At 42.0% G+C, this 27,600-nt stretch overlaps 3 protein-coding genes across 6 annotated transcripts in view; 1 reads left to right on the top strand and 2 right to left on the bottom strand.

The window, feature by feature from the left end:
- Positions 1–253: 253 nt before the first annotated feature.
- LOC311486252 (globoside alpha-1,3-N-acetylgalactosaminyltransferase 1-like) lies at positions 254–3,168 on the bottom strand. The gene is made up of 3 exons (XM_084542043.1): positions 2,995–3,168; positions 2,257–2,319; positions 254–1,894 (listed from the first exon to the last, which is right to left on the bottom strand). The coding sequence occupies exons 1-3, from the start codon at positions 3,026–3,028 to the stop codon at positions 942–944; spliced, it is 1,050 nt and encodes a 349-aa protein (XP_084398169.1). The 5' UTR covers positions 3,029–3,168; the 3' UTR covers positions 254–941.
- Positions 3,169–6,885: 3,717 nt separating this feature from the next.
- On the bottom strand, positions 6,886–18,250 carry pcsk1 (proprotein convertase subtilisin/kexin type 1; the record flags this gene model as incomplete). Of its 2 annotated transcripts, none has more annotated exons than XM_084543655.1 (14): positions 6,886–7,410; positions 7,735–7,914; positions 8,695–8,828; positions 8,924–9,081; positions 10,183–10,416; positions 10,530–10,630; positions 10,725–10,937; positions 11,345–11,517; positions 11,941–12,029; positions 12,665–12,741; positions 13,796–13,942; positions 16,832–16,954; positions 17,041–17,145; positions 18,062–18,250. In XM_084543655.1, the coding sequence occupies 14 exons, from the start codon at positions 18,248–18,250 to the stop codon at positions 6,997–6,999; spliced, it is 2,337 nt and encodes a 778-aa protein (XP_084399781.1). In that variant the 3' UTR covers positions 6,886–6,996. The 2 variants fall into 2 exon arrangements, with proteins under 2 accessions (XP_084399781.1, XP_084399782.1); XM_084543656.1 differs by having other exon boundaries at positions 6,886–7,422; positions 7,753–7,914.
- Positions 18,251–26,151: 7,901 nt separating this feature from the next.
- The window catches only part of cast (calpastatin), a 33,032-nt gene continuing 31,583 nt past the window's right edge, over positions 26,152–27,600 (top strand). Inside the window, exon 1 of one of the 3 annotated variants that reach the window (XM_084542599.1) lies at positions 26,152–26,380. In XM_084542599.1, the coding sequence (XP_084398725.1) occupies positions 26,324–26,380 (57 nt within the window). In that variant the 5' untranslated portion in view covers positions 26,152–26,323. Of the gene's footprint in view, positions 26,381–26,964; positions 27,130–27,600 lie in introns of those variants that run through there. The other 2 variants (XM_084542596.1, XM_084542601.1) reach the window with 2 other exon arrangements.

The raw sequence follows: 27,600 nt of genomic DNA, 5'->3' as shown, positions 1-27,600 counted from the left end.
AGGACACATTCTGTTGGCAGTGAGAAAAGAAACATCTGCTGCTGTTTAACCCTCCCATTAAAGCACAGCACACAGTAGACAGAAAGCAGAGTGTGAATGTGGGTGTGTGTTTGTGTGTGGGAGAAAAAGCAAGACAACATCAGGTCATTTTGAATTTACCTTTTACTCCAACTGATTAGTTAGAAATTTTCAGAACACCCTGAACAATTTAAACACGTTTTCTTGTGGTGAAACTCAAACTTAGGCACATGTATCCCATTGGATCCCATTGGATCCATTTCCCCCACCTGGTTTTTAAAAACCTTGAAACAGCAGCTCTTCCAGTTAATGATTGTCCACTGGGGGGAAAGTGTGCACTTACACTGTTGACTCTTATCACTGCTGACCACAAAGCCACTGGAGCAGTATCTCTTAGGCTGACATTAATGGAGAGGGCAGCGCTACGTTTAAAGAGACAGGTCAATTTATTTTTTGTCTGCTGTGGAGGAGATAGCAGACACACAGAATCGCTATTCGCACAAATGGAGCTTTAACTGAGTGCAGATTTGCTCCAGTGTGATTACAGGCTGCATCTTTCTTTTTTTCCCTTCAGCTCTGTGTTCTATACAACACTGTTTGCTTATGTCTGACCGTCTCCAACTCTCTCCACAGCAAATGTAACTGTCAGTTCATGTCAGAGTAAGGTCTGCATCCATTCTTGAATGGTATATCTTAAACAAAGCTAAAACAAAAGCAAATGGACTTGTTATCTTGAAGACTTCACCACTCACCCAAACTGCTATACTCTCTAGGTGAGTATCGGGTCATTACTCCTATCATGAGTTTCAGGTGGCCTCCACCCACAGATGTTCCCAGTAAAGACCTAAACTCCCCACCAGTCATTTAGGACAGAAGATGCCACTTGGATTTGTGGTGAAATGCCTCAAACGTTTTGGATTTAGTCAACATCTGTGTTGCTCTTTCTTCTGCTTGTCATAAACCCCACATTGCCTTCCCAAGGAGACCAGCCTCTGTACAGGCACATGGGCAACCAGGGCTGAATCCCACCAGCTGTACTCTGGTGACAGCACACAGGTTGGCCTGTGATCAATCAGGTAGCGGTTGAGGTAGCTCTCCTCTAGGCCTATTGCTGTTATGCCTTTAGCCTGGTCCTGAAGAATAAGCAAAGAACAGGCACGAGCCAGTTTGTGCATTTCAGACACCAACCCGCCATACAACTCCGAGGTGTAGTAGTAATCTCCCTCATCCTCTTCCACGCAAGCTGATGAGACTTTTTCAAATTCATAAGGGAGCGCATTCCGTGGCATCCCATACAGCTCTGCGTGCAGTGTAGCCACCAGGTCTCCTAGGATTTCCTCTCCCACAGGTGCCACAAACTCTAAGTCAACATCAGCACAGAATATGTAATCAACCTCTTCGCCAATGTCTCTTATGGCTTCAGCAACCAGGGCCATCCGGCGAAGAGCCAACCTTTCCCAGCCAGGGAGCTCTGCAACAGGAATCACCGTCATCTTTCGTCCAGGCCCCAGACTGACCGGGGGATCTAGAGTACGAGGGTTGTCTGTGAGAATGTAATAGGTGACAATTTGACCATTGAGAAAGTAAAGTTCTGCTGAAGAGAGGAAACTTCGAACAAAGTGGGCATATGTTCCCACCACGACGGTTAATAGACCTATATGAATTTCCTGACTTGCAAATTTAGCCCTGCGCCTCACTGAGTTATGCTTGTCGCCCCACACCAAAGGAGCTCCCCATGGTGTCTCCAGAGGAGTTTGTGGTTCTGCTGCCCTGACCACTGTGTCCGTCCTTATTCTTCCCCTGTCCTTTCCCAAGAAGTGGTAGATTGGATGCGCTGACTCCACACCGGCAGCAGCTTTACGTCCACGAAGGAAGTCTGAGGAGGCAAAGCATGCTTTACTATTTAAACACCATTTTGACCTGTGGAAGGCACACATCCAGCCCAGCTGTTCACATCTGATCTTACACTGTATAAACCACTTATATGTTTTGCAATATATATTTAGAGGGCATATTGGTTTATTGGTTTATAGTGATCTTCTACAATTCAGACGAAATGCAAAAGCAGATCTTCCTGCAAAGGACTGCAAATAAAAAGCACAATCGTTGCTTAGTACGCAGCTCAGCTGAGGTCATTGTAAGACATGGCAACAAAGCTCTGTTGTACATTTTCATATGTGCATGTACTGTCCTGACAGACTGAGTATTAGAATAGAACATATCCTTCTGTTCACTTACAAATGATAAGACACAGGAGAGTACAGCAGAGGACGAGTTGTATTCTGGACACTCTGATTGCTCCTGTTTGAAGGACAAAAACACAGATACACAAATTATTTAATGAAACCAATTGAAGACTCTTCCACTAACAAAGGGTCAGTTCCCTTATGCAATTGAATGATTAAAGGCCGGAGCTCATAGAAATGATCATTATACTACTTTCGATAAAGCACATGCAAGTTAAACATACCCTACTTCATATGTTATTGTCTTATTTTACTGTATATGCATCATAAAAAGCATTTGGTCCCGGTCTGAGTTTTAGGAGGGTTAGTAAAAAAGCAAAATGAGAAACAAGGGATACTGAAGTGAATAAGCTGTGACAACTTGAATATACAACATGACATTTCCAGCAGTGCCTGAAGACAAATATATGAGAAAAACTAAAGTCAGACAGTTATCAAGAGAGACGGGTCTCTCTGTACACACTGGGACTGTTTGAGATAGAACATGCATGCTCCTTCACCAGCCGCAGAGGTTTTGGACAAATGCGAGACAAGTTCTTGAATTAATTTAGGGCTTATTTGGCCTTCCTGGTGATAAGCTTTTTAAAGCGTTTGTGTTTGCACTTCATTCTGGCTGCCTCAAACCAAATCTCTTAAAAACTACGAGCTTTAGCATGTACAAATACAGCAGTCACAAATCAATGACAAAAGATACAAGCAGGAGGGGTGGGGCAGTGGCAGTCGTACTAACCTGTAGGCGTCTTGCAGAACAGGAACAGCGCCATATTGCGAGCTGCTGGTGGATAAACACAGAAACCCTTTTCTGAGGACACTGCTTCTGCAGCTCTCTCTGGTCGCTCAGGCTGTGTCTTCCTGGAAATGCGCTTGCCCCAGTAATTTTTTTCTTACCTTGCTCCTTCGTTCTCTCCCCTCTCTCTGCTTTTATAATATTTTCCACTCACTTTTCTTCAGATATCTTGTTTCCTCACTCCCCCTTCTCACATTCCGTCTCAGGCTCTTGCAGTATTCACTTTTGGAGCAAAACCAAAGCAACCAGATGTTCTGGGAACGGGGTTTATGGGAGGAGTTGAGGAGAGGAAAATAGGACACAAAAGGGAAGGGAAATTGTCAAATTTATTTGGATAGTAAAGAAAAAAAAATTAACATTCTTTCCTCTGAACCAAGTTTACTTTACTTTAGTCCTACATGGCCGACATGGCACTCAAAACAGTACATCACTACAAACTGCACTTTTCTTTTTTACTCAAGGTCTGCAATAAACCAGGCCTGTGTGTTGGTACTTGTCAGAAGGGTGTTGTACCACTTATGTTCACAAGGTGGTGATGTGTTCAATACAAAATACAATGAATGAGGCTATATCAGAAATAAACACAAAGAGACAACACTTTAAACTGCTGTCACACTATGAGAAGAATCACTGTCAGTCTCATAATTGTAAATTAATTAAAACTATCAACAATGTCACTACTGGAATGTTTTTAAAGCCTGCAAGTTCAATGGGATGCAGTGATTGTATCGTGTTTAGTTTTTTCAAAATTCACACATTAATAAAACTAACAGTCTACAGCCAATCTGGACACTATTGGAACCTCAGTAGCCCTTTCCCCTTTTCAAGGCATCCACTGTTATGCTTTTGTAAATATTTGAAGCAGCAAGGAAACACTTGAATCTGTGAAAATCGTTACGATAATCAATATTTTTTAGTCTTTAAAGAACATTTGCACTTTTCAGAAATGCAAATCTCAAATCTCAGCTCATTTCAAAAGTATTTTTTCAGCATATTGTAGTTATTGTGAGCGCACTATATGGGTATTTCTGGACAAAAGTGGCAAGAAGTCTTTCTCTGGCCCTTACAATGAGAAATGATACAGTGATATTCCATTAAAAAGATAAACATAGTAACTTTGCTGGAATTAATCTAACTGTAAAATGAAATCAGTAATTAGTAAAGCAAAGTAAACCTAAAAAATGTAAAGGCCCTATCCAGATATACTGCATGTATACAAAAAAAAAAATAATAACCATTATTATTATTGTTATGCTAATCCACTAATACAGTATTTAGCAAATGTAACGTATACCATGTTTACCATGTTTACCAAGTGTATAAGAGAGTTAACATTTGCTGATTAGCACTATTATCAAATATAGTTGAGCCTAATGCCATTATTTTGCAGGTTATAAAATAAAGTCAAAAGAAAAAGGTTTGATGTTCTGATAGGAGTTATCCAGAGTCATGGCTGCCATGAACGTCTGTACCAATTTCTGAAGCAACTGCTCCAATAACTGTGAAGATATTAAAGCTATAGTGCAGAACAAAGGAAGGGACTTCTGTTAAGCCTTAACATCAGACAAACCTGTCTTTGCCAGTGATGAAGAGAAACTAGAATGAGTAGTCCACAGCAATGGTTGAGAACAGAGAAGCAGGAGTGGTAGCTAAGGTGGGGTGTGAATTCTGGGCGCCCACCAACCAGGAAAATTTTAAATAGAATCTAGGAAGCATCCAGGAAAAGTATCTGATGTTCTAGGTTTAAAACAACTTCAAATTCAAATTACAGTCCAAAACAGAAAGCAGTCACTAGATTACTATAGATGATAGGCGTACATCACACGCACATTGAAACTGTTTGTGTAATTACATTCACTGCCAGAGAGCGGAGACAAAACTCTCGCTTCATAGCTTTAAAGTGAAACCCCATGCTGGTGCTAGAAAACAAATCAAGGGATTGTGAAAATGGGCATGATTTATCTTTTGGAAACCAAACGTTTCTATACAAAATTAAGTGAAACTCCTTCCAATAACTGTTGAGATCAGTGTAGAGCAATGTGGTGTGACAGACAACATTGGCAATTATAGAGCATTGCTGTCAGTGTGTTCATCCACTCATGAAATCCAAGGTGCATTGTATAATCCATCTGTACACAGTGCTTGTGTTTCTTAACAAAATACCTCTGAGGCATTTTAATGCATATGCAATATTGTACACTGTACAAAAACTAGAAAAGCCGTATACTGGCAGAGACTCAAACACACTCGAGATGTCACTTTGCAGTTTATTACGATAAATCTCATATATATATATTTTTTTGTACAGCCATACAGAAATTGCAACATAATATTGGTCAGTGTAAACAACTTTAGTACTGAAGTATCAGTCAAAAAACTAAAAAAAAGTAACAAAAGAAAAGAACAAAGAAAGAAAACAGCACAGGCTACACGAATAAATGGATAAATTACAGGGCGCATGAAAAGCGTTTCCCCAAACATCATCTTATTCCTGTCTCGTTTTTGGCAAGTGGGGCAGGCAGTTCCGAGCTGGGGGATAGAAGCTCTGCGCAGAGGCTTCACCGCGATTCACGTCATAAACACTTACACACGGCATCTGTAAATTGATCTACACCAAGTAAAGACGGGTATGCAGCTTTTATTACAGCAGATATTAAGGCGTTCGACATGAATGCGCTCGAAGGTTGCCGTGCAGAGCACCTATTCTACAGAGGTTCTGCAGTGTGATAGGTCCCTTAATACCAAATGAATTCCAGAGAAATGGTTCAGCTGCAGGTATTAATATCCAGGATTCACAGAGCTGTTTGCCACTGGCATATTACAGATCATGAACAAACAGCATTTAGTCATTTGCCCAGTCACTGAATACACAGAAGCTTTTTGTCAGCAAAGAGTTTGGCAGTGTTCATTTGTAGCTGTGGTAACTACACTTACTTTGTGGTTACTGAATGAACTGTGCCCCAGGAAAATAAACTGTTTAAGATTTGATACTGTTCATAATATTTCTGTTCCTAATATTTCATAAGCTAAAGAGGATCCTTAGAAAAATATCTCATTTAATGCAGCATTGGACTCATACAAAATTAAATTAAATTGCACAAGTTTTCTTTATTATATCCCAGACTTTCCCAGTGTTCCTTCTGTCATTTTATATTTCCATAGTTTCTTTCGGAATTTCTGATGTTGAATAGCTTGTTAGTACAACTGTTTATCATACTACATGCTTACGTATAAGTATACTTCTGGAGTAAATGATCTTTCACACTTAATACTTTGAAGAATCCAGAAAACAAGTCTGTAGTTTTGTTGACGCCCTGAGAATAAGCCTTTTGTCAACAGCTAATTCATTGAATTTAGATTTATTTTATTTACTTGTGCTGATTTTAATTTGATGATACCTTGTCAGGTTTCGTGGATCAGTTTGTCCTCTTGTAGTGTGAAATGGGATTTTTGAATTAGAATGTGGAGATGTTGTGTTGTCCAAACCATATTACAATCATTGTCTCTGTATAATATATAGTTAATATATAGATACTATTACAAAACTTAGACTCTAAAGGTGACATGCTTGAGCAGGCAGTAAGGAGAAGAGAGACAAGGCCACCATCACCCCCCACGCACACTTTACAGCTCTGGTTTAAATGCTTTTATATTATCACTATTTGGAGATAGCAGAGAGGTTCTAAATAAATCCACGGGTTTTGAAGCACATTTGGAAATTTTGCATGGGAGAGCAAAGGAATGAAAGAATTAAGAAATGGTGACTGGCAAATGAAGGTCAGTAGATCAGATATGCAGCATGTTTTTTTGGGAGAAAAATAGAACCGAGTGGAAGAGTTCTCTTTTCTGCGTTTCTTCTCCTCCAGGCTCATCCCTCTTTACCTTGTTCCTCTGCTCCCAAACCATGCTCCATCCCGAACCTCCACTCCGCTTCCCCGAGGGGTTTCACTTGCGATCATCGTCTAGCATCTCAAACAGGGCCTGCAGCAGTCGGTCATCTCTGTGCCTGTACGGCTTGGTGCTGTAAAAGCCATCGCTGTAGTCACTGTACACGCTGTCATCGTTGCCCCGGTACTTGTTGATCATGTCCAGCGCCTGGTACAGCTTCTGAGGTGGGAGTCTTGTAGAGGGAGGAGAGATGCTCTGGCTTGGCTGCAGCTGCTTCCTCCAGACAGAGGCGGCCCTGGCTACAGCCTGAGGTTGCTGTAAGGCTGGGGTCTGTCGGTTGAAGGCCGTCTGCAGGAGACGAAGCAGAGCCAGAGAGGGGGTGAAGGGAGAATTTGAGAGCTTTTTCGGCTCTTTCTCTGGATTGGAAGGAGAAGAAGCTTTTGCAGTCTCAGTCTTCTGAGGTGAGTGGGCCTGTGTGGGCTCCTGTATCACCAGACAAAGAGAAAGAAGACAGGACATCAGTTTATAATGCTGTCTGTGAGATAAAAATGATCTTCAGAATAGACATGTAAAGACAGACAACAGTGTTGTGTATTTTGCAATGTAGTCCTCAAAGACAGGGACAACAGACCCTAAATTAAACATTAAACTAAACATGGTACTCCAACTGTTTAACTGTACTAAAACTGTGAATATACACCCAACTTAAACGTGTTGTTGATGCAATATGCAGCCTGATTGATTATCTTTCTTTCTTCTCTTATCCATATCACCTGCAGTTTTAAATTTTATTACAGGTACGTTTGTGCTCACCTCCATCATGTCATCCATATGTTCCACTCCACGGCGGTCATTCTGCACAGCATTGTAAGGAATATACACTCGAGGTTTCTTCATGTGCTCTGGTTTCTCTGACGTTCCGTGGAGAATCAACTTCCAGTTCAAAATCCGTCCCTCGTTCTCCATACGGCCTGACTGTGATAGGGAATAAGGTTGGTTTAATCTCAGGTCAAAAGAGAATTACCCAATTGTGGTCGCATGTGACTAAAAAGCACTAGATAGAGAGTATGTTGTGAGGACTTGGAAGGAATTTAATAAAAGTATTTCATAATAAAATGTCAGCACTGAGCTGCACTGTCAAGCCAAAACCTTGAAGTTTGACCTTTGATCACCAAATTCTAATCATGTCATCCTTGAGTCCAAGTGAATGTTGTGCCAAATTTTAAGAAATCCACTCAAGGTGTTGTATACATAATGCCTACGTAGATGGAAAACCCACAACCAGAGGCAGAATTATTTACACGCAGGCCTGCAATAAAACCTTTCTGCACCACAAAGATTTGCTATGAGTTATTTATTGCCTTCTTAGCTATATAGGTGTTCCTTACAGATTTTTGTATGAAACTGTGGAATACTTGTTTGGGCTAACAGCGGAAAGCTTAGCCTGGAAGCCAGTCCAAACGTTTACCATCCACCAAATCTTTGTGGGAAAAAGCTGGTCTTTATGTGAGGATGGACAGAAAAGTAACAACAACACGGTCATACAAGTCATCTGAGTGGCGTAGGGTTGATTTTGTTTACAACTACTTGGGCCTTATTTGTTGTAGGACTATTCAAATGCATATAGAGTTTTTTGTCGGTATCAGTTGAAACACTCCCCATAATGAAGTTCCACTGGAGACAAGACTTATATTCCGAAGAACTTGGTGTGGCTACGCTAGGCTAGAGAAAGGCTCTAAATATAGTGTAACTCACAGTATCTGTGATCTTTAGGGTCCATGTCCCAGTGGGATCTTCTCCCCATGTATGGACAGACATAAAGTCCCAGTTCCTGAAGCCGTTAGAGGACGTGTCCCTCTCTCTCTCTGCCAGCAGCACTGTACTGGTACCTGAAAGAAAATCCAAAGGAACGGATCATTTCAGAGCTTTGTTGTTTATCTGCCATGTGTCCGTGTTCACGCGTGCATGTGTGCGTGTCTCTAACCGGCTGGGGAGGTGAGTGTGATGTGCAGGTCCCCTCTCCTGGTGTATTCAATGCTGGCCTCCACCTGCACATGCTCCAATGAGCGTACCGCGTTCTCCTGCCCTGCGCAGGCTTTAGTTGGAATCTCTATAGTGATCTCCCCCGCTGCTTTTAGCTCCCTGTGGGGTGCATTAAAATAGCAGTGAATGAGACACAAACAGCTCCCCGTGACAACACAAGTCTATCATATGTCCACTCACATGTTCTCATTATTGTAGCTGTTAAAATGTTGAACGTGCACACATTCCATATTTTAGTATAGTTTTTTCAATGGCAGTCACAAGCAAACATAATATGCATATGCAGATTTGGAAACCTTAGGTCCTTCATTTGCAAAAAAACAACAAAAAAAACAGGTAATCCCCATCTCTCCCAGACATGAATGAAAGGATTTCCGTGTTCAAGCTGGCATAAAGCTGAAGGGGGTTGTGGACCACTAAGCATTGACGGAAATGTAGAGCCAAATCCTGGGGATTAAACCAGGATGTAGTAAGGTAATGGGGAAACTGGGTGTTGGTGCTATTGAGTCCCGTAATCCAAAACAAATTGCAGAGTGGACATTTAAAGGAATAAAGGGCTCTGTTCACCTTAGCAGCAGTTGAGGATATCAAAAGTTTTAAAGACAAAGCACAGCATCTACTCTCAGTATTCTCAAAGTTTTAATGCTGAGAAGAAAGAAATTCAAACTAAACATTTGAACCTATTCCTGCTTCCTCTTAGTTACTCTGTGGTTGGCAGCTTTAGGATTTGGATATTTAATCCTACTGTATAACAGCTATTTATCATTGTGATTGAATGATTTGAATCAAATTCAAATGATCACAGCTGTCATGATTTAAAAAGCACTTTAATTCTTTTCATGGCGCAGAAAGCTGGCCCAGGCTTAAGACTTGTCATTGTCATGACGAACAGCAACAGATGCGTCTTTAATAACGCAGATGGTTTTGTCGGTTTGCTTTGCTGAACCCAAAATGTTAGGACAAAAAGAATTAAAGGTCTCTCTCAGTCTCTAAAATTAGACCTCAAAATATTGCATATTGTGTCCCAAATGTAACCATGACCATGCATGTCCGCTACAGCTCAATGTGAACACATTTTATTGTGCAGGAGGAGCTTTCATTAATATCATTAGTTGATAGTAAGAAACACCAGAGAAGACCAGAGAGATGGTTGGACAGAATCAGGTAAGCAAGAACAGCTGTAGAAAAGGCATCACATACCTTGGCTGGAAAGAATCATCCCTGACGATGCATTGCTTCTTTTCTGGCACATGCTTCCAGGTGGCCGGGTCAGCAAGGTCCACCAGGGCTTTGGCATTGAGAAGGCCAAAGCCGAAGCGGCTGTTGACCATCAGTCCTGCTCCGTTCCTCTTCCAGCCGGGGTTATTGGCCAAAGGATCAAACTCCGAGGTCCAGACCACAATGTGCTGTAGGTCTCTCCAGGTAAGATCAGGACTGAGGTAGGAAGCAAGCCAGTGATTATTTTATGATCATCACAGGGCATTCATCTGTTTTAAATTATTTTACATAATATCATATTTTGATTGTGCGACTACAGTATTGCATACTTTTGTTCCAGTGCTAGGGCAAATATTCCAGCAGCCAGTGGAGCAGAAGCTGAAGTTCCGGTGTGAGTCTGAGTGCACTCATTATGCAGATCAGCACTTGTCTGAAAAGAAACAAGCAAAGAGTGTCAAAGTTAAATTAACCTTGAATACAATACAATGTAACGTGACAGAACCTAACATCAACAGGCTGCTTACAATCCTCTGGTCAGTGTAGTCTCCACTGCTGTATGCTGTAGCCAAAGTGGAGGAGCACTTCTCAGCGTACCACGGGGACAGGCCCTGCTGGGAGGCGCTGCTGATTGAGATAGTGTAGATGCTGTCTGTGTAGCCGTCACAGTCACAGTTATCTCCCTGGCGCCCACCATTACCTGATGCCCAAACAAAGATAGATCCTTTCCCACCACGGCCCTACAGAAGGCATGACAGGGAAAAGAAAATGCTAGATGAAACCCTGTAGCCTTTCCTACAGCTTATTTAATGTACAGTATATAATACACATGAAAGCTGTCATGATTATTAAAGTAAAATGTGAGGGTTTAACAAATCCTTCAGATATATGCTGTGAAATAATGTGTAGTAAATTTAATGTTTGATACTAGCACAATGTCACATTTAATAATCACCGCCCAATGCAAATCTACCCCATGGCATTTTGTCATTCAAGTCTTTATTCCAAGCATATCACTGTATCGCTTTTATTGATTCTGTTCTATCTGTTTCCCATCACAGCAGCAGGTTTTAGCTCCCATTAGGAACATCAGTCTCAGATCACATCAACTGAATGTGAGTACAAACGGCCTGTTTCATTTATTTACCTGCTGAATTCCATATTCAAAAGCCTTCTGGGCCAGACGACCAGGGCCCTCCACCGTCTTGCCATCGTCGTTGGGCCCCCAGCTGGCGCTGTAGATGTCCACATGGTTTGGATTGAACCCAATAGAGCTCGCTTCGATGGCGTCAGTAACAATACCATCCAGCATACGAATCCCTAAGCAGAGAGATGAAAGCAAATATTAAAGCACAATACTCTTCATAAATAAATTTGCATATAAATACAAACTTCAAATCTATTTTGTGACAGTTTCACAACAATGTAGGGGATTCTGGGTCATTGGTGGACCAGCTGCTGCTGTTAGAAGCCCTAAAGATGTTGCAGCCCTAACATCCATGTTGTTGTTAGGTGGATTAGAGGTCAGTATTTTTAGAGAGTAACATTATGCAACCATCTGGTTGCCAAATCAGGCCTCCATCAGGAATTCTTTCTTGCTTAAATGCTACAAGTTAATAAAAGCCTATTATTCTGTATCCTTTCTAACAACAACATTATATAACCGTGCTGCGTGCAGTTGTTTCCATTTCCAAATTGCAGGTAAAATGTGCACATAGTTAAAAATGCTGCATGCAAGCTTACCTCCAACCTTGGCGTTGTACGCCACGCCCACGCCGCATTTATTGTTGTCTGCCTGCATCGCAATCTCCCCTGCACACCTAGTACCATGCCTGAGAAGAAATGATGCACTTTATTGAAACATTCACTTGTTTTTGTAAAAGAAAACAGATATTCTGTAGATGATGTTTCATCCGTTTAGAAACGTAAAACAGTATATGCCATGATGTTCTCAATGACATGCATTGGACTGTGTTTCATCAGAGATTACTCTGAACCATTTTACTCGCCAGAATGCAGGCATCATCAAACATGATCCTTATTTCACTAAATATATTCATTAAATATTGATACTGGTGTCATATGTCTCCTCTGAAAATCGAGGTCTCTGGTTGGTTGGCTCTGTAATTATTCATCTGGGAGATTTTAAATGTGGAGCATTCTGATAACAAAGGTGGGTTGTTCTCAGTGAAATGTGTGTGTCTGTGTGAGAGAGAGTCAGCTAGCAGAGAGTAGGAAACTGATTCCACTGAAAGGAGTGTTTTCTAATCAACTTCCAGGGTTTTATCTTATCAGCGTCAATCAATTTTAATATGGAGCCTATGTTTCTTATTGCACTGGGGTGCACCCTGTGAGCAACAACCATGGTGAAGCAACATGGCTGCTTTAAGGACTACGTATAAGAAGTAATAATAAATAAATTTATATGTATTTATATGTAAGGAAGGCCTGTTTTCAGTACACTTACTTGTTTTCGTTGGTGGAGTCATACCGGGGGAAAGGGTCTGGGTCGTTGTCGTTGAAATCATAGCTGGCTGCGGCATCCTTTAGAGAATAAAACAGAAAAACAGTCTTTTTGAAAAGCTGACGTGACGTAAGTGCACATCAATGACGAAGGCTTCAAACACCGATTTGTCAGGGCCGTGCTGCTGTCATGGTGACACATACGGGTGGTGTTAAGAGAAGACAGTGATGTGACCCAGTAGTAGAAACCACACAAATTCAGAATCTGTTGAAACACAGAGGCTGCTTGAATATGTCTTTGCCTGAAGGTTGTCGTTGGTTCATGTCACTACGCTGTATCTGGTGTGTCACCTCATGTCTCTGTTTTTGTCATTCCCATCATTCCTCTGCACTAGAATGTATTTATTTACATATACTAATTGTTCCTTTATTTAATAGATATAGCTAATTTCCTTTCAGTTTGTGAATCACATTAACAGCTTTTATATCCATTTAAATCTGATGCCCGTCACCGCAATTTTAAAATTATTTCTATTAAGTTATGCAAATGCAGCTCACATGTGTTGATTGTTAAGGGCGAGCATCTCAGTTGATTGATCCTCTCTGATTAATCAGCGTAAACTTAATTACAGCGGGAGCAGTTTCCATCAGCGTTGTTGTCATACATTATCTCTCTTCTTCCTTTCCTTCGATCCCACTCCCTTTCTCCTTCATTCTTTTGCTCTGGTGCAGCAGTGGCGGCTGCCGTCTGTGAGCAGTTTGAAACCAAACCATAGATGGGGCTTTTTAAGTCTTTTAGAGTTCCTTTCAACATGAGAAATAGTGCCAAAATGAAACCTTGAAGAGCTCCCATTCAGGCATGCTCACTCTCACTGGCTTGTAATTATCTACATCCCCATTCAAGCTGCCAAAACATTATTGTAGGAATGCGAAACATCTAAAACGATGTTTTAGTCATCCTCATGAATTGTAGAAAAATGGACCATTTTATAACCATAACTTAAAACCAGGCATTGTGGTATAGAAGATGTATTGCTGCATTTATAATTCACTCTGTAAGGTGTCACCAGCAGCGTTGCTAAGGCAACAGCAGACCCAGACGACGGAGGCTGTCTCCATGGAAACGGTGTCTTACGTAGTTGGAGTAGATATCTGTGTGGTTCCACTCCAGCCCGTCATCGAGAACGGTGATGACCACTCCTTTGCCTGTGATGCCTTTCTGCCACACGGGGATCACGTGCAGGTCGAGCTTCGGCAGCGAGGAGGACGTCCGCGTGTCTTGCTGGAAATGGAAATACCAAAGTTACGCGTCTGTAATTCAAAACTAAACTGTGTGTGAATTATCTCAGACCACTTCATCCAAACAGCCTGTTGAAGTATTATCATATACACTAAAAAGGTCAGCTAAAGCAGGGTGTCCCAGACTTCTGAGTCTGACCTTTACTGAAATTCGTCACTGGATTTTCCTTTGTCGGGAGTCCACTTGTACTGCATAGCCACTTTCAGGCAGATTGCCTCTAGAAGGTCATAATATTTCATTCTTTTGTGTTCTCCAGTACAGAAACTCTACTGACTAATTTAGCCCTTGAGATGCCTTAAAGTGCCTCGAGATGTATTGTGTTTTTCTGACCTCACTCACATTCAATCCCCGTGTCGGATTATTTAGAAATCCACCTCTGAGGCTATATAACATTACACAGTGTGGGGTGTGCCAAGCCTGTTTTGAATGGCAATATCGGCAGAGAGTAGGAAAGAGTGCGAAGGGCTGATGTCTGCCCGCCTGCTCGGGAAGAGTATGATTCAGAGCAGGAGACGGCTAAGGCTAAAAAAAGAACTCTGCTCTTTGTGCATTATGCACAGACACTGCAGAACGCCACCCCAAGATGTGACTCATCCCTGTGATGTACTGCTCCCTCCTTAACTTCCACTTTGATGTCCTGTTTTCACCCCATCCCCTCACATATTGTACCACTCGTTCACTTTGGACATCGTCCGTTCTTGTTGATGCCGCAAATTAAACACAGATCACATTTCAAACACACAGCAGATATCACACTTTTTACACAATGTGTTTCAATAGCAATTTGCCAGAGTGGCTCCCACTCCTAGCCAGCTCGTATGTGCAGTTTGCCAGTTTTGGTGGTACATCAAATGACTCACTTGTTGATGCTGGTGGGAGGTGAGGGGGCTCTCAGTGCCCTGCCATGCATGGATTTTAATGGTACAAGGCAAAAACACACACGCACACACATAACAGCAGCTTATGCGAGTCTCTCTGCATATGTAATGAATGAATGGACACACAGAGCACAAAGAGATCCCTTGATGCACAATTAACATGGACTGACACTTGTACAGCCATGGACACAAACACACACCCACACACTCACCCAGCCGTGCAGGCAGGAGGAATTTTAAAACACAAGTATGAGTCACTCCCTGATTAGATTCATGCAGTCACATACTCGCGATAGATAGAGACACCCATCCTGTCCATAGGGTCAGCACCGCCTCTATCACAGAGCTCCACCTTTATTGTAATATCAGTGATTATCACGTCTGCTGCTGGTGTCTTGTAACCTTTCAGTCTCGGTGTTACCCTAGTCCTGTCCTTCATTATCACGTATGTGTCCTCATTTGCAAATACTAGAGATAAAATTATACCATTATACTGCACAGACTGACATACGCAGGCAACACCCGAGACCTGCGTTTTATTTATCTCTGCGTTTTGTCCTCGCCAAACTGATAAAGAGAATAAATCACGATGCTTCAGATGGTCTGTAACGTGGCCCCAGCAGTGACACAGACACGGGCTGATGTGGAAATACACTAAGTGGCCCTTTAAAGCCAATTCCATTAGAGCCATCAGCCCTTATTGGCAAAAATGATTCATCTCAATTTGTTTTCCTATTCCCCATAAGCGTGTGACTCATGTTCGGTTAGTGCAGGTGAAAAGAAGTCGATGCTGGGAGAGGGTAATGTGAATCTGACTCTCTTACCCAAATGCACACACATCTATTCACCTCCTTGCTCTTCGTCAAATCAGACACAAACATTAGATGGGGATCAAGCTAAGCACAATGTGATCACCTTAAAACCCGACCAGGCTCATTGATCCAAGTAAAGTGAAAAGATAAACCAGAGATCACGTCAGCTTGTGGTGATCTCTTTCTTAGGCCTATGAAAACCTATTTTATTGTTGTTTACCAATTTGTTTTGTTTTTTCTTTGCCCAATTTACAAATTAAATTAAATGAACACTCAATTGATTAAATGACTAAATAATTAGTAGGTTTACTGATAATGATAATCATCATTCCTAGCTTGTAGTTTAGTGATAAATAAGAATATGTGCAGCAACCAAAGTGGGCGCTCTGCATTCTATTAGTGTTCACACTATGGCAGCTGTCTGTATGTGCTGTGGTCAAAGGGACAGTTGCTGAGTTAATAGTAAGCTTATGGATCAAAATCAGTAAAGATGTCGGGGGGTGAGTTTGTGTTTAGGATAAAGTGAGTGTGTGAGTAATGGATCTGGCAGGGGACGCACAGATGTGACAGTGTACCGTTCTCTGCTACTACTCGGCCTCACTGGGCTAAACGGTCCCATTCAGGGTAAATTGGGACTTAGTGCTCCACTCTACACCATCCTGCTGGATTATAGTCCCTCATTTCCACGAGGGACTGGATAACCAATTAAGCAAATGGCTCTTTTGGCTGGAGCTGCTTGATAGCATGCTATTGTTTTATTGTTTTTATGTTTTTTTCCCCTCTATTGTTTATGGAAAAGTAGAAAGTGTTCGTCTTTGAAATACCTGACACATACATACATACATACATACAATCCTACTGACACGCCAATGTGTGAAAACCCACATGCTGGTAATGACCTCAATGCTTGTGAGGACCATGTGAGGATGGAGCTGTGAGCATGTGGAGCTGTCCAGCACTCACAGGGCTTTAGTGTCTCAGGGCACAGCAGACCGGCTGCATGCAAACAGAAGGCCAAACCAGGCCCACAGTACACAACATATGACCAGCAGGGTGGATAGCAACCTACATCTGGTGTATAGAGCTCTGGTAAGTACATAATGTTCAAATATATTCTGTGAACTGGATGAATTGTTTCCAGTTCTTTTTCATGCAATGTTCAAGCCTTTCTGGGGACTCACCAAGTACCACTGCTGGTTCCACATGGGATCATCAAACAGCTTGTCCACCGGGCAATCCCTGCACTCCCTGAGGGACGCCCGCTTGTTGCGCCGTTTCTCGTACTGCTGCTCTGCCCACAGCACCTGTGCAGACAGTTGAAGACATTTGAATTATTCCCTGTTTAAACATGAGATACAACAAAAAACTAATAAAAAGAAAGATCACTCACTCGATCGTCCTCTGACAGCTGCCTGGTGACGTGCTCGGCGCTGCGTTTCGCTCTGCTAGGATGTCTGCGGTGTTTGAACAGGAAATGGTCTTCCAGGGCCCCAATCTGCAGAGAGGATGTGAGAAGGTCAGCGTATTTTATAGGAAATGACATAATACCAGCCATCTGGTCACTGAGACCCTGCACGGTGTCACCTGTGATCCAGCACGGCAAACTATATTATTGGAAATCTAGCAATGTTTAGTGTCTATTTCCATTTAGTCCAGACAAAGACAAAGAAAACACACATGCAAGCTGTGTAAGATTTAGTCTGGGTGCATTTGGTGGACTGTAAATGAACATGTGAAAAAAACAATGTGTCCATTCCAGACTGAACCAATCATCACATGTTACTCCCGTTTCTAATGACTCCTGGTTGAAATGTGTGCTCTAAATTAATGTCATGGAAGAAGACTGCCCTGCTGTGTGCCAGGCTTCATTACACTTAGACATCAGTTAATCATTGACTGATGCCGTCCAGAGCCATAAGAAGTAATGAGCAGCTCTTATAATGTAGAGGGAACCTGTTTGTCTAAACCGAAATACTGGGAAAGACGAGGAAATGAAAGTCAGGTATGGGTTACCAGAAGTGTGTAAACAGTGAGTCACGGCTTCATTAAATCCCTGTCCTGCGATTTAGCGGTGTGGTGAAAATAGATTTGTGTGCTTTTGGACTATTAGAGAGGCAATGAGTTTCCAGTCTAATGGCCTTATCAAGCATAACAGAATAACTGATACAGCTATTGCCTACACTGCTGTTACAACCACAGCTCAAACTGCAGGCTCAACTAACACCATGAATCATTACGTTTCTGTGTTTTTAAATGGCTGCTAAATGAAAATTTGATTATTATTTGAGTTCCAGTTTGATTTAATGCCAGTGTCAAACAAATAACATACATTAAAGCTGCTAATGCACAGTTCATCTGAAGCTTTTATTTTGTCTGAGCTGGATGCTTGGATCCGGGGCGTTGGTGCCTACCTGTCGGACCAGTTCGTAGTTCAGCTCTTTGGCGATCGCCTCCGCAGCGGACAGCCCACCTGGGATCTCCACTGCCCACTCGTTCAGATACTGCCTGTCCCCGTAAGAAGACCCCAGCGACCAGGGAACCACGGAGCAGAGGACGGCAAGAACACAGCACATCACCGCTGGACGACATCTCACTTCCATGTCAGAGCAAATTCAACCAGATGAGAAAAAAAAAAATAGTATCTATCTATCTATATGTATATATATTGATATACCTCCAAGAAAAAAACAGCCACACACACACAGACAAAAAAATTCCAAAAGATAAATGTTGTTTAACAATAAACAAAGAAAGCTCCTTTCAGTTTAATCCTGAAGACACCGCTGGCTGAGACGGAGGGAACGTGAAACTGCGCGTTATTGGTCCGCCAAGGAGAGGAAATACTGGAGAGGGGGAGGGCTGGAGTGTGCGCTGCATGCGTGCGTGTGTTTGGTGGCGATGGGGGGGCTCACACGTCAAATTACTGGTGCTCTGACGTCAGTTTGTCGTCTACCTTTGCTTATGTGAGTTTGAGTACCCAGAGGGAGAAAGTCTGAAGGAGGGGGGAGATGTGACTAAAAATACATCTCAGTTTGTCCCAAGAGTAGTAGTAGGAGGAGGAGACACCGGGAAGAGACGCAACAATAAAATGCATCTTAAATGATCCTATCAGATGGTTAACTTATGCTGTAGGTGCTTACCGTTGGGAGGCGGCTGTTATGCACCGTCTTTCTCACGCAACCTGCATATAAGCTGCGTGAGGCGGGATGTGGAATATTATATCACCAGAGCTTGACTTTGCGCCACAGCTTATAGAAACATGTCTCCCTGTCTTCTGTGGTCACGACACCAGGAGAAAGAGAGATAGAAAGAGAAAGAGACAAACAGATACAGAGAGAGAGAGAGAGAGAGAGGTTTCAGCACCGCGGACAGCTCCTCTTTCACACCGCGGACTCACATCAGGCTATGAGATGAAACTAAATCGCAGGGACGGGAGGAAAGATGGCCATTCCACCGACTGAGGAGACATCATCTTATCCAGTTTGCGTAGTAGTCCTCTACGTGATCCAAAATAGATTTAAAATAAAGGAATATTGGGATTAAAAATAAATCAGGTCATAATACGAATGGATGTCTCCTGAGAGAGATACATTATCATATATTACATAACTGAAACATAAGTAAGTTATAGGTTCAGGGACAAGACCATGGCTCATGTTATTCTACCCACCACCGCATCTCTTCCCTTCAACCCATTTCTTCTACCTCCTTGACCCCTATCATCCATCCATCTATTTCCCTCACATCCTGTCTACCAATTAACTTCCTTGCCCCATTTAGGGCGTGGTCTTTGTTAGGGTAATGAAACACATAAGCAGCATTTTTAATGCCGAATTATTTCCACCTTACACCAGTTAGGTGTTGGCCACAGTAATGCATCCGATTTCACAAGTCCACTGTTTGTGGGATCTTAGTCTATTAATTATATGGTTAGTATATTGGAGTAAAATGTACCTGGGCATTGAACTTAACACAGTACAATATGTGAGTAAAGATACCTTATCTGGTGTCATAAGTTGGGAGTTGTTGTGTTCATAACTGTGCAGCTACTGATGTGCATGTACATCTTTGGTGTCCTCTTACTGTGAGAATTTACAGTCTTCTCATTCAGAAAAGATTCCTAACTCATATAAGACACATGCAGAAAAACATACAATAACAAGTTTCATTTGTTAGAGGAAGAGGATGTGATTCACATATAAAACCTTCTGTTTACAGCTTAACCAAAAAGAAGTACATGTAAAAATAATAATAATAATTCAAACTCTATTTGGCTTCCATCACAAAAACATACGCCTACGGGTTTTGGCACAAAGCCTTCTCAGAGCATTAGTGTTGAAATACTTGGCTGACAGTTATTATCCCATTACTCTGGTCTCAAGTACCAACCACAGGTGTGACAGTCATGATCTGTAAATTTCACATGGTTACAGGCAGTTACTGGTCTGAATAACATTTTAAGTCCACATCATATTTGAGTGTGTGTGCAGGACATTTCTCTCTGGGCCGGTTTCTTTAATCTCCTCAGATAAACATCCTGTTGTCAGACCCATTGAATCTAAGTGAAAAGGGTGAACCATAGTTTCGTTTAGCCTAGTGTTTTGTAAGTCCGTACTCCATGTCACGTGTACAGATTGCAGTTGTGTGCTCTGATATTTGTAATCTGTAGGCAGCGTTTGTCTGTCCCACACGTGCAAACCCACAGGGACACTGTTGCATCTGAATCATCACTGATCACTGAATTACTACTTTTGTTTGATATGAAATTGCCATTTTTTTTGCTTATGTCATCTTGAGAATGTTTTTGTCTATCAGATGTGACATTTGCAAATGACAAATATGGGATCCAAACACACCACATTTCAGTCATAATGTCAGTTGTAAAATCTACATTTTGTGTGATGGAGGTGTCAAAGGAACAGTCGATACAGTTTCTAAAAAGTCACTCATGAAGCTTTTGGTGTGACAGACTGTGACTTTTGGACTGCTCCTCCAACTAAACCCTAAAGCTCCTTTAATCTGCACAGTTTTCACAGTGTGGTTAAAAATACAGTACGAACTGACAAAACTAAGAGTGAATCGGTGCGAGAGCTGCTGGATTCATAGGTGATATTAAAGATTTACTTTTATTAAGATTCTAATTCTCATTCCGGTGGAACACATGCTCGTCACTGAGCACATAGCTTTCCGTCTCTTATTTTTTTGCCCCGTCAAACGGTGACAGCAGGCAGCTGTGAGAATGATGCTGTCTACTTCAGGTGCTGTTCAGTATGTTTACCGATGGAAACGATGTGTCAGCGTGGCCTGATTTCATGCGTGTACAATGATCTAGAGATAAAGGCACCATCGGAGCCAGTATTGTCCCCTCCTCTCGGACACAATGGAGGCTGTGCAGTTGGAGTTCATGTCAGACAAACTGCATAAATTAAGAACAACGAAACAACAAGAGCACTGCTGTGTAAAAGGCCTGTTTGGTTTTCATTCTCTAATGGAGTGAGCTTGTTAGTCATTGAACTGAACTTGTCAGAGCTAATAAAGACTGATACCTGTGGTCATCTGGCTATGTGCAAACAGGTTTGCACCAGATCTGTGGCGTAATCCATCTTTACCTAGCAACAGATGTTTGCTTTAACCGAGGCCCTCTCTTGGGAGCACGGAGACACACAGCTGAGGAGAAAGAGCAGCAATCTGGACAGATCCTGGTTTCGTTACAGATCGCTACATCACTGACTTTCCTTTCATTGATTATCCGCGTCCTCTGTTTTTATCTCTGAGCTGTGCGTGGCGTGAGATCACTCATCCTTCCTTCGCTACGCCACGGAGAGAACACAAACGCCAAATGCACATACACTAACACACACACTGGTTCCATCAAATGAGGTCAGAGGTCTAACCGGGTTTCGTCAGCTAATTATTTTTCCAAGCAACACAGAGGGACCGACAGTTAAGGAGAGCTTTTAACTGGTGGATGACGCACATGAAGACTCAGTGCACAATAATTCAGCCGAAATCAATTAGGTGTGGCAAATAGATGCGAAGTATTCAGCAGCACTTCCTCCTCATCTCATGGCCCATTAATAATTCATGTCTTACCTCAAGCACGTCATGTTGTATCTCACACATGTCATGCTTCTCCTCAGCTAGGTGGTGTTGGACCGTACATTATGTTGTGTCTCGTGTATGTTACCGTGGTGCACGGTTTGGGAAAAAAGGATAGTAATAAAGGACAATGAAATCTTATCAACCAACTAACATCTTACATTTTTAAATGCACACAATCACACATTTTTATCAAATTTCAAACAGATTCCTAGTCAATAAAAGACAACAGTAATAAAATAAATAATACTAGAAGTGAGCACTGTTGCCTGGCAGCATTAATGTTCTTGGTTTGAATGGGTGTTGTGTGTGCTAGCCCTGGCAGCCTGTCCAGCATGAATCCCACCTCTCACCCAGTGCCAGCAGGGAATCGCTCTGGCCCTCCACGACCCTCTGAGTATAAGCGGTTCTAGATGATGGATGGATCAAACTAAGGTCTGTTTTGCAGCAGCAGTAGTCTCATACCATCACAAAGTCAACGACTGCGAAATAAAGAGACACATTACACCAGTGAATAGGATCGATGTACCCCCACATCACCTGACCAGCCCTGTGACACTCAAGGACACACGGTTGCCATGCCAACCCCATCCTTTTGTCGTCTTTATTGTCTCTGGAGTCTTATGAGTGCACGTCCTCATCCACAAGTCACAATATTTGTTAAGAAAAAAAACAAAAACAAGATGAAATAAGCTCACATGTATGTCACAGGTGCATCTCAATTGTGTTATTCAGATCACATTCAAATACTTTTTTTTTTTATTAAAGTTGGACACAAAAGCATGCTGCGCAGACAAACACTGATCAAACCCACTGCACCATGCTCTAAACGCTCTTCAACAAAGTTTGTTAAGGGCTTTCAAAGAATATTTAAGATATTTGACTGAACATTTTGGGCTGAATTCTGAGGAGATTTAAAATTTAAAATTTCAGCAGGAATTATTTTCAGTTGGATGTGATTTTTTAGATATGCAGTGTGGGATGCAGCGTTACAGCAGCATATATAGTTTAAGGACAGTGTGCACAAGAAGGAAAGAGTAAACAGTCAGCTACTGAAGGCACTACCCAGTCCTGTTACAGTGCCATGGAGGCAGTGGGATCAGTTTTTCATCAAGGAGGACAGCTTTGCTTCCATCCCCCAATCACCCACCACCTCCACAGGCTCAAGAGGGCAGACCTGAACAGAGCTGGCTAGGATGAGTCTTCTGTATTCTCCATCTTCCCCATCTTGGATGAGGCAGACTACTCCACCAGCATCTGAGAATTTCTGCAGATGACAACTGGTCGAGAGGTGTCTAAAGTCAGCAGTGCAGAGGGAGAAAAAAAAGGGAGCTAGGACAGTTCCCTGAGGAGCTCCAGTGCTGCAGACAACCACATTAGACACACAGTCCCGTGTCCTCACATGCTTTGGTCTATTGTGGTCAGGTCATCTAATAAGGATGTGAGGTGGAGGCACACAATTCTAAGGACATACTGCAACAAAACGAGAGTGCAAATGAAATGAAGTATTCAAAATAACAATAAACATATCAACTGTCCCATTTTTCCTCCCACCGTCCAAAGACATACTTGTTAGGTTAATTGGTGATTCTAAATTGGCCGTAGGTGTGAGTGTGAATGGTTGTCTCTCGCCTGATGACAGCTGGGATAGGCTCCAGCAGACCCCGCGACCCTTAACAGGAACAAGCGGTTACAGAAGATGAATGAATAAATGAAAAGAAGACTGTCCCATTTTAACTTCATCTGCTGCTCTTGAAATTTCTTGATGACGCATTGTATGTGTCTCTGAGGAGCTTTTTGGACGCTTGTGTTGAGGTTTCCTACTCATGAGTCTTTCATCTGGCCCTTGTTTGCTTACTGAAAGAGAGATTTTACCCTGACAACCTCTGAACGAACGTGTCTTGTTGACTGTGATACAGTATATACCACCGATGAGCACCTGTTTATTGCTCTTCTAGAGTTAGCAAAGTTGCATCAGTGACAGATTTAAATGTCTGTGTCTTCTTTCACGCTGAGTAAGAAGTTAATTATTATAAACAAAAAGCAGGAGCTATAACGCTGCATTATTTATTTAGAAACTTGCTGTATGATGTTTCAGCTGTTGCAAATATGAGGAACTCTGGGAACAAACAGTAAAGAACCTGTTCAAGTCACTGATGACACCAAAGCTCGATCAACATTGTTACAAATGTCATGTGTTATCAGAGGACGCAGTGAAAATGTCTTTCTGGTGTCAGACAGATTAGCATCACTTTGCGGTTGATAGACTGAGGAAACAGTTCATCGTTGTGGCGGAGTTTATTCTGTTATCAGGAAGTGTGAAGGTCACACAGACTTCGTCTCTGAAGGGCATCAGAGTGATGGACACCAGTGTAACTCAGATGTTATTTCACTCATCCTATACTGCCAAGATCGGTAGTGAAAAACGGAGAGGAAGACAATAAACGTAGAAAAGCTGATTAGCTTTGTTTTTCTGCCTTTATTTTATGTATTCTCTCTTCTGTTATTGTACGCATCTGCACATGTGTCAGTCAAATCCCTTGTTCTGATTGTTCATACATACGTCATTAGTCCTCACACTCAAAATCAAACCATGACAGTTTCAACTGGTGGAAATTACCCTTGTGTTCTCAATAAACACAGTGTTTGTACATTTATTGTTTAATTTGTACAGGACGGTTTGAATAAGTGGAGTGAAATTTACTTCAAAGTTAATCATTTTCAACACATTAATTAAAGTCAGATTGTTCTTACTGTACTTGTTATATATGTTATACATGTAAACATGTTATATATGTAAAAGATCAACCATTCATTAATTAGGCACAGGAACGGCAAAATGGGATTTGTAAAGAAAATATACGCTGATCAGCCACAACATTAAAACCACCAGCAGGAGAAGTAAATAACATTGACCATTTTGTGACAATTCAGTGTTCTGCTGGGAAACTTTTGGACCTGGCATTCGTGTGGATGTTACTTAGACATGTACCACCCACCTAGACCAGACCAGGCACCCCACCCAGCAATGACACTCCTTGATGGCAGTAGCCATCTCCAGCAGGATGCAGCCTGACACAAGAACACACACAAAATGGTTTAGGAAAAGAACACCACAAGGTATTGACCTGGCCTCCAAAATCACTAGATCCCAAACTGATCAAGTATCTATGGGATGATCCACAGAGGTCCCTCCCCTCAACCCATAGGACACAAAGGCCCCGCACTAACAACATTCTGTTGCCAGACACCACAGGACACCCTCAGAAGGCCAATGTCCATTCTCTGATGAGTCACAACTGTTTTGGAGGCACAAGGGAGACCTACACAATATTAGGAAGGTGGTCATAATGTTATACCTGAGCGGTGGTACATCTGTCAAATATTAATATGCATACCACAAACAGGAAAAACAAATGAATGTACAGTAGCTAACTTACATATATTGCCTCCATTAAGGTTTAAAGGTTTAACAAAGACAAAGGGTTAAGATGAGAGCCCTTATATAACCTCCTCTTTTCTAAAATTCTACTACTTCATTAGCTTCACCTAAACTTAGCCATATGTAACATGGCTTGTAACTTTTGTACTGTCAGATCTAAGGAATGTGTGGAAGTGATTTGGTGCTTTTCTGACTGGGGCTACGTTTAGCTCACAATGCTCAAGTCTGAGGTGATCTCAAAGATTGATATGAGAGTGGGATGAAAAAGCTTCCAAATGATCTATCTAATTCTGTTAGGATGATAAAGTAGCCTAGATATATCCTTCAGAATGTGCTTAACGGAGCAGAAAAACGCAGCATGTCCAATGTAGGTGTAGACTATTTGTCAAAATGGACCACTGGATTGTTCTGTCTGGTAAGATTTTAATCAGAATTGACAATACTATTTTAAAATATATAGTGATAGTTTTTCAAAAGGAAATAGTGTAGCTACCAACCATAATGGCCGAATGTCCCATTCTGCAGCTGTGTTCAAACCTGGTACATCTGTTTCGTGTTGACACGGACAGTTCACATTTTCTCCAGCAGAGGGCATCATTGTGCTTCTTATACAAACTAGTTTCCTGAGAGGAAAACATCAGCAGTGAGTCAACTCTTCCCTGAACTGTGGGGCGTGTCACATTATTACATCCAGGCTGATAGAGTGATAATGCTGAATGTTTGTTGTACGGAAAATACACGGAAATAAATGCATTTCTCCAAATCTAATCATTTATGATTCTAGTTTACTCTGACTGTGTGTCCTCTCATAAACCATATGGTTACATTTCTGCTAAATGTGCACTTCAGTAACTTAACACTGTCTGCCTCACTGTTTAATGAACTTATTTCATATGAAGCAAAGAAGCAGATAAGCAAGACTCTACACGTTGCAACTCCATCTTAAATCTATCTTGCTGAAACTTTGGGGGGGTTTGACAGCTACTCTGATCAATCATCAAACTCGACTTCTCAGCGGGAGGGGCAACTTTAAATCAGCCCAAGGGGACGATCGCCAGCCTGGAGGTCTCCCAAAAGAGGCAGCGAGTGCGCAAAAAGGAACTGCAAAAGTTTGTCCGATCAGTCCTTAAAGATGCCACATAAGAAGAGAAGCCATGGCCATCATAAAAACACCAAGGAGGCAAAGGAGGTAGGTTTTATCTTATAGTCGCATCGCAGGAGGCAAAGGATAGCAGATGCAATCGTCTCCGAGATATATCCGGGATAAGACAACATTGTCTTAGTTTTCATATGAAAATATGATTGCGTTTGATCATTTGCAACTCACTGTCATGCGCAGGAAACGATTTCCCTGCACGTTTGAGTGACAAGCATATTTGCAGGTTTGCTCAGGACTTTATTTATTGCTCATACATAATTAGTTGCAGAGTCGCCTCGATTAATCCAAGTCCATTCCTATTAGTCCAGGATCATCGATTAATCAATATAAGTCGCTGCCAGGTTTGGATGTCCAACCAGAGAAGCATAACGCGAAACAATTGGTCTAAACTTCCTGCGTGTCTCGATTTAGCTGGAAATGGGAGTCTCTGAAGTTCCATATCTGGACATAAAAGGGTGTATAAGTGTGTTACTGATGGGGGTTTGGGGGGACGTGGCTGGGTGGTTCATATGCGCAACAGGTCAGCGGTTGATTATTCTTTGTGCAGAGATTCCGACGAAAAAAGTGAATTGCCTGCAATCTTAGCTGGCAGGACGCTTCACCGCACAGATAGATGTGTGTGATGAAATGCGAAGGGAGTGGCACAAGGTCTAGGAAGGCATGAGAAAAAAGACATTGCTGTGAGGACAGATTGGCAGCGCAGAGTTGAATATTTACTTGAGGCCAGCGTCTTCTCCTCCTGCTCCCTCATGGCGTACGCAGCATACTGGATGAGTCTTGTGAGTACATCTGGCTATTTTTCAGCCTCCCTCTTTTCTCCCTTCTCTTTACCCCTCTGGCGGTGTGCTTTAGTCGCTCCTAGGCAAAGCTTGGCACCCGTGTAGACGCTGCATTTGGGCGTGTATTGCAGAAAGCCAGCTCAACTGATCTGACGGTGCAGCATCTCTGCTTAGTGCTCGTTAAAAGTTGGCGTAGGCCACACAAAGTAAACTTGGAAATGAAAATAAAATGACTGTTAGGGCTTAGCCTTTATTCTGACACACATTATTTGTAATGAGGGTGTGTGTCTGCTTATACTGAGATAGGCTTCAGTGTTCACATTTCAGTCTCTGTCATTGTCATTCAAGTTACATGCTGATTGGATTATCAATGAATTTACATTTTAATTTACATTGCAAAGGGACTTCTGCATGTTTGCTTTTTAGTTCATTCACTTTGTAGAATTAGACAAAAATATTAAACAAAGAGAG

The sequence above is a fragment of the Chelon labrosus genome, assembly GCF_963514085.1.
Source record: "Chelon labrosus genome assembly, chromosome: 4".
Lineage (NCBI taxonomy): Eukaryota > Metazoa > Chordata > Actinopteri > Mugiliformes > Mugilidae > Chelon > Chelon labrosus.
This window is presented reverse-complemented; position numbering and strand designations above follow the sequence as displayed.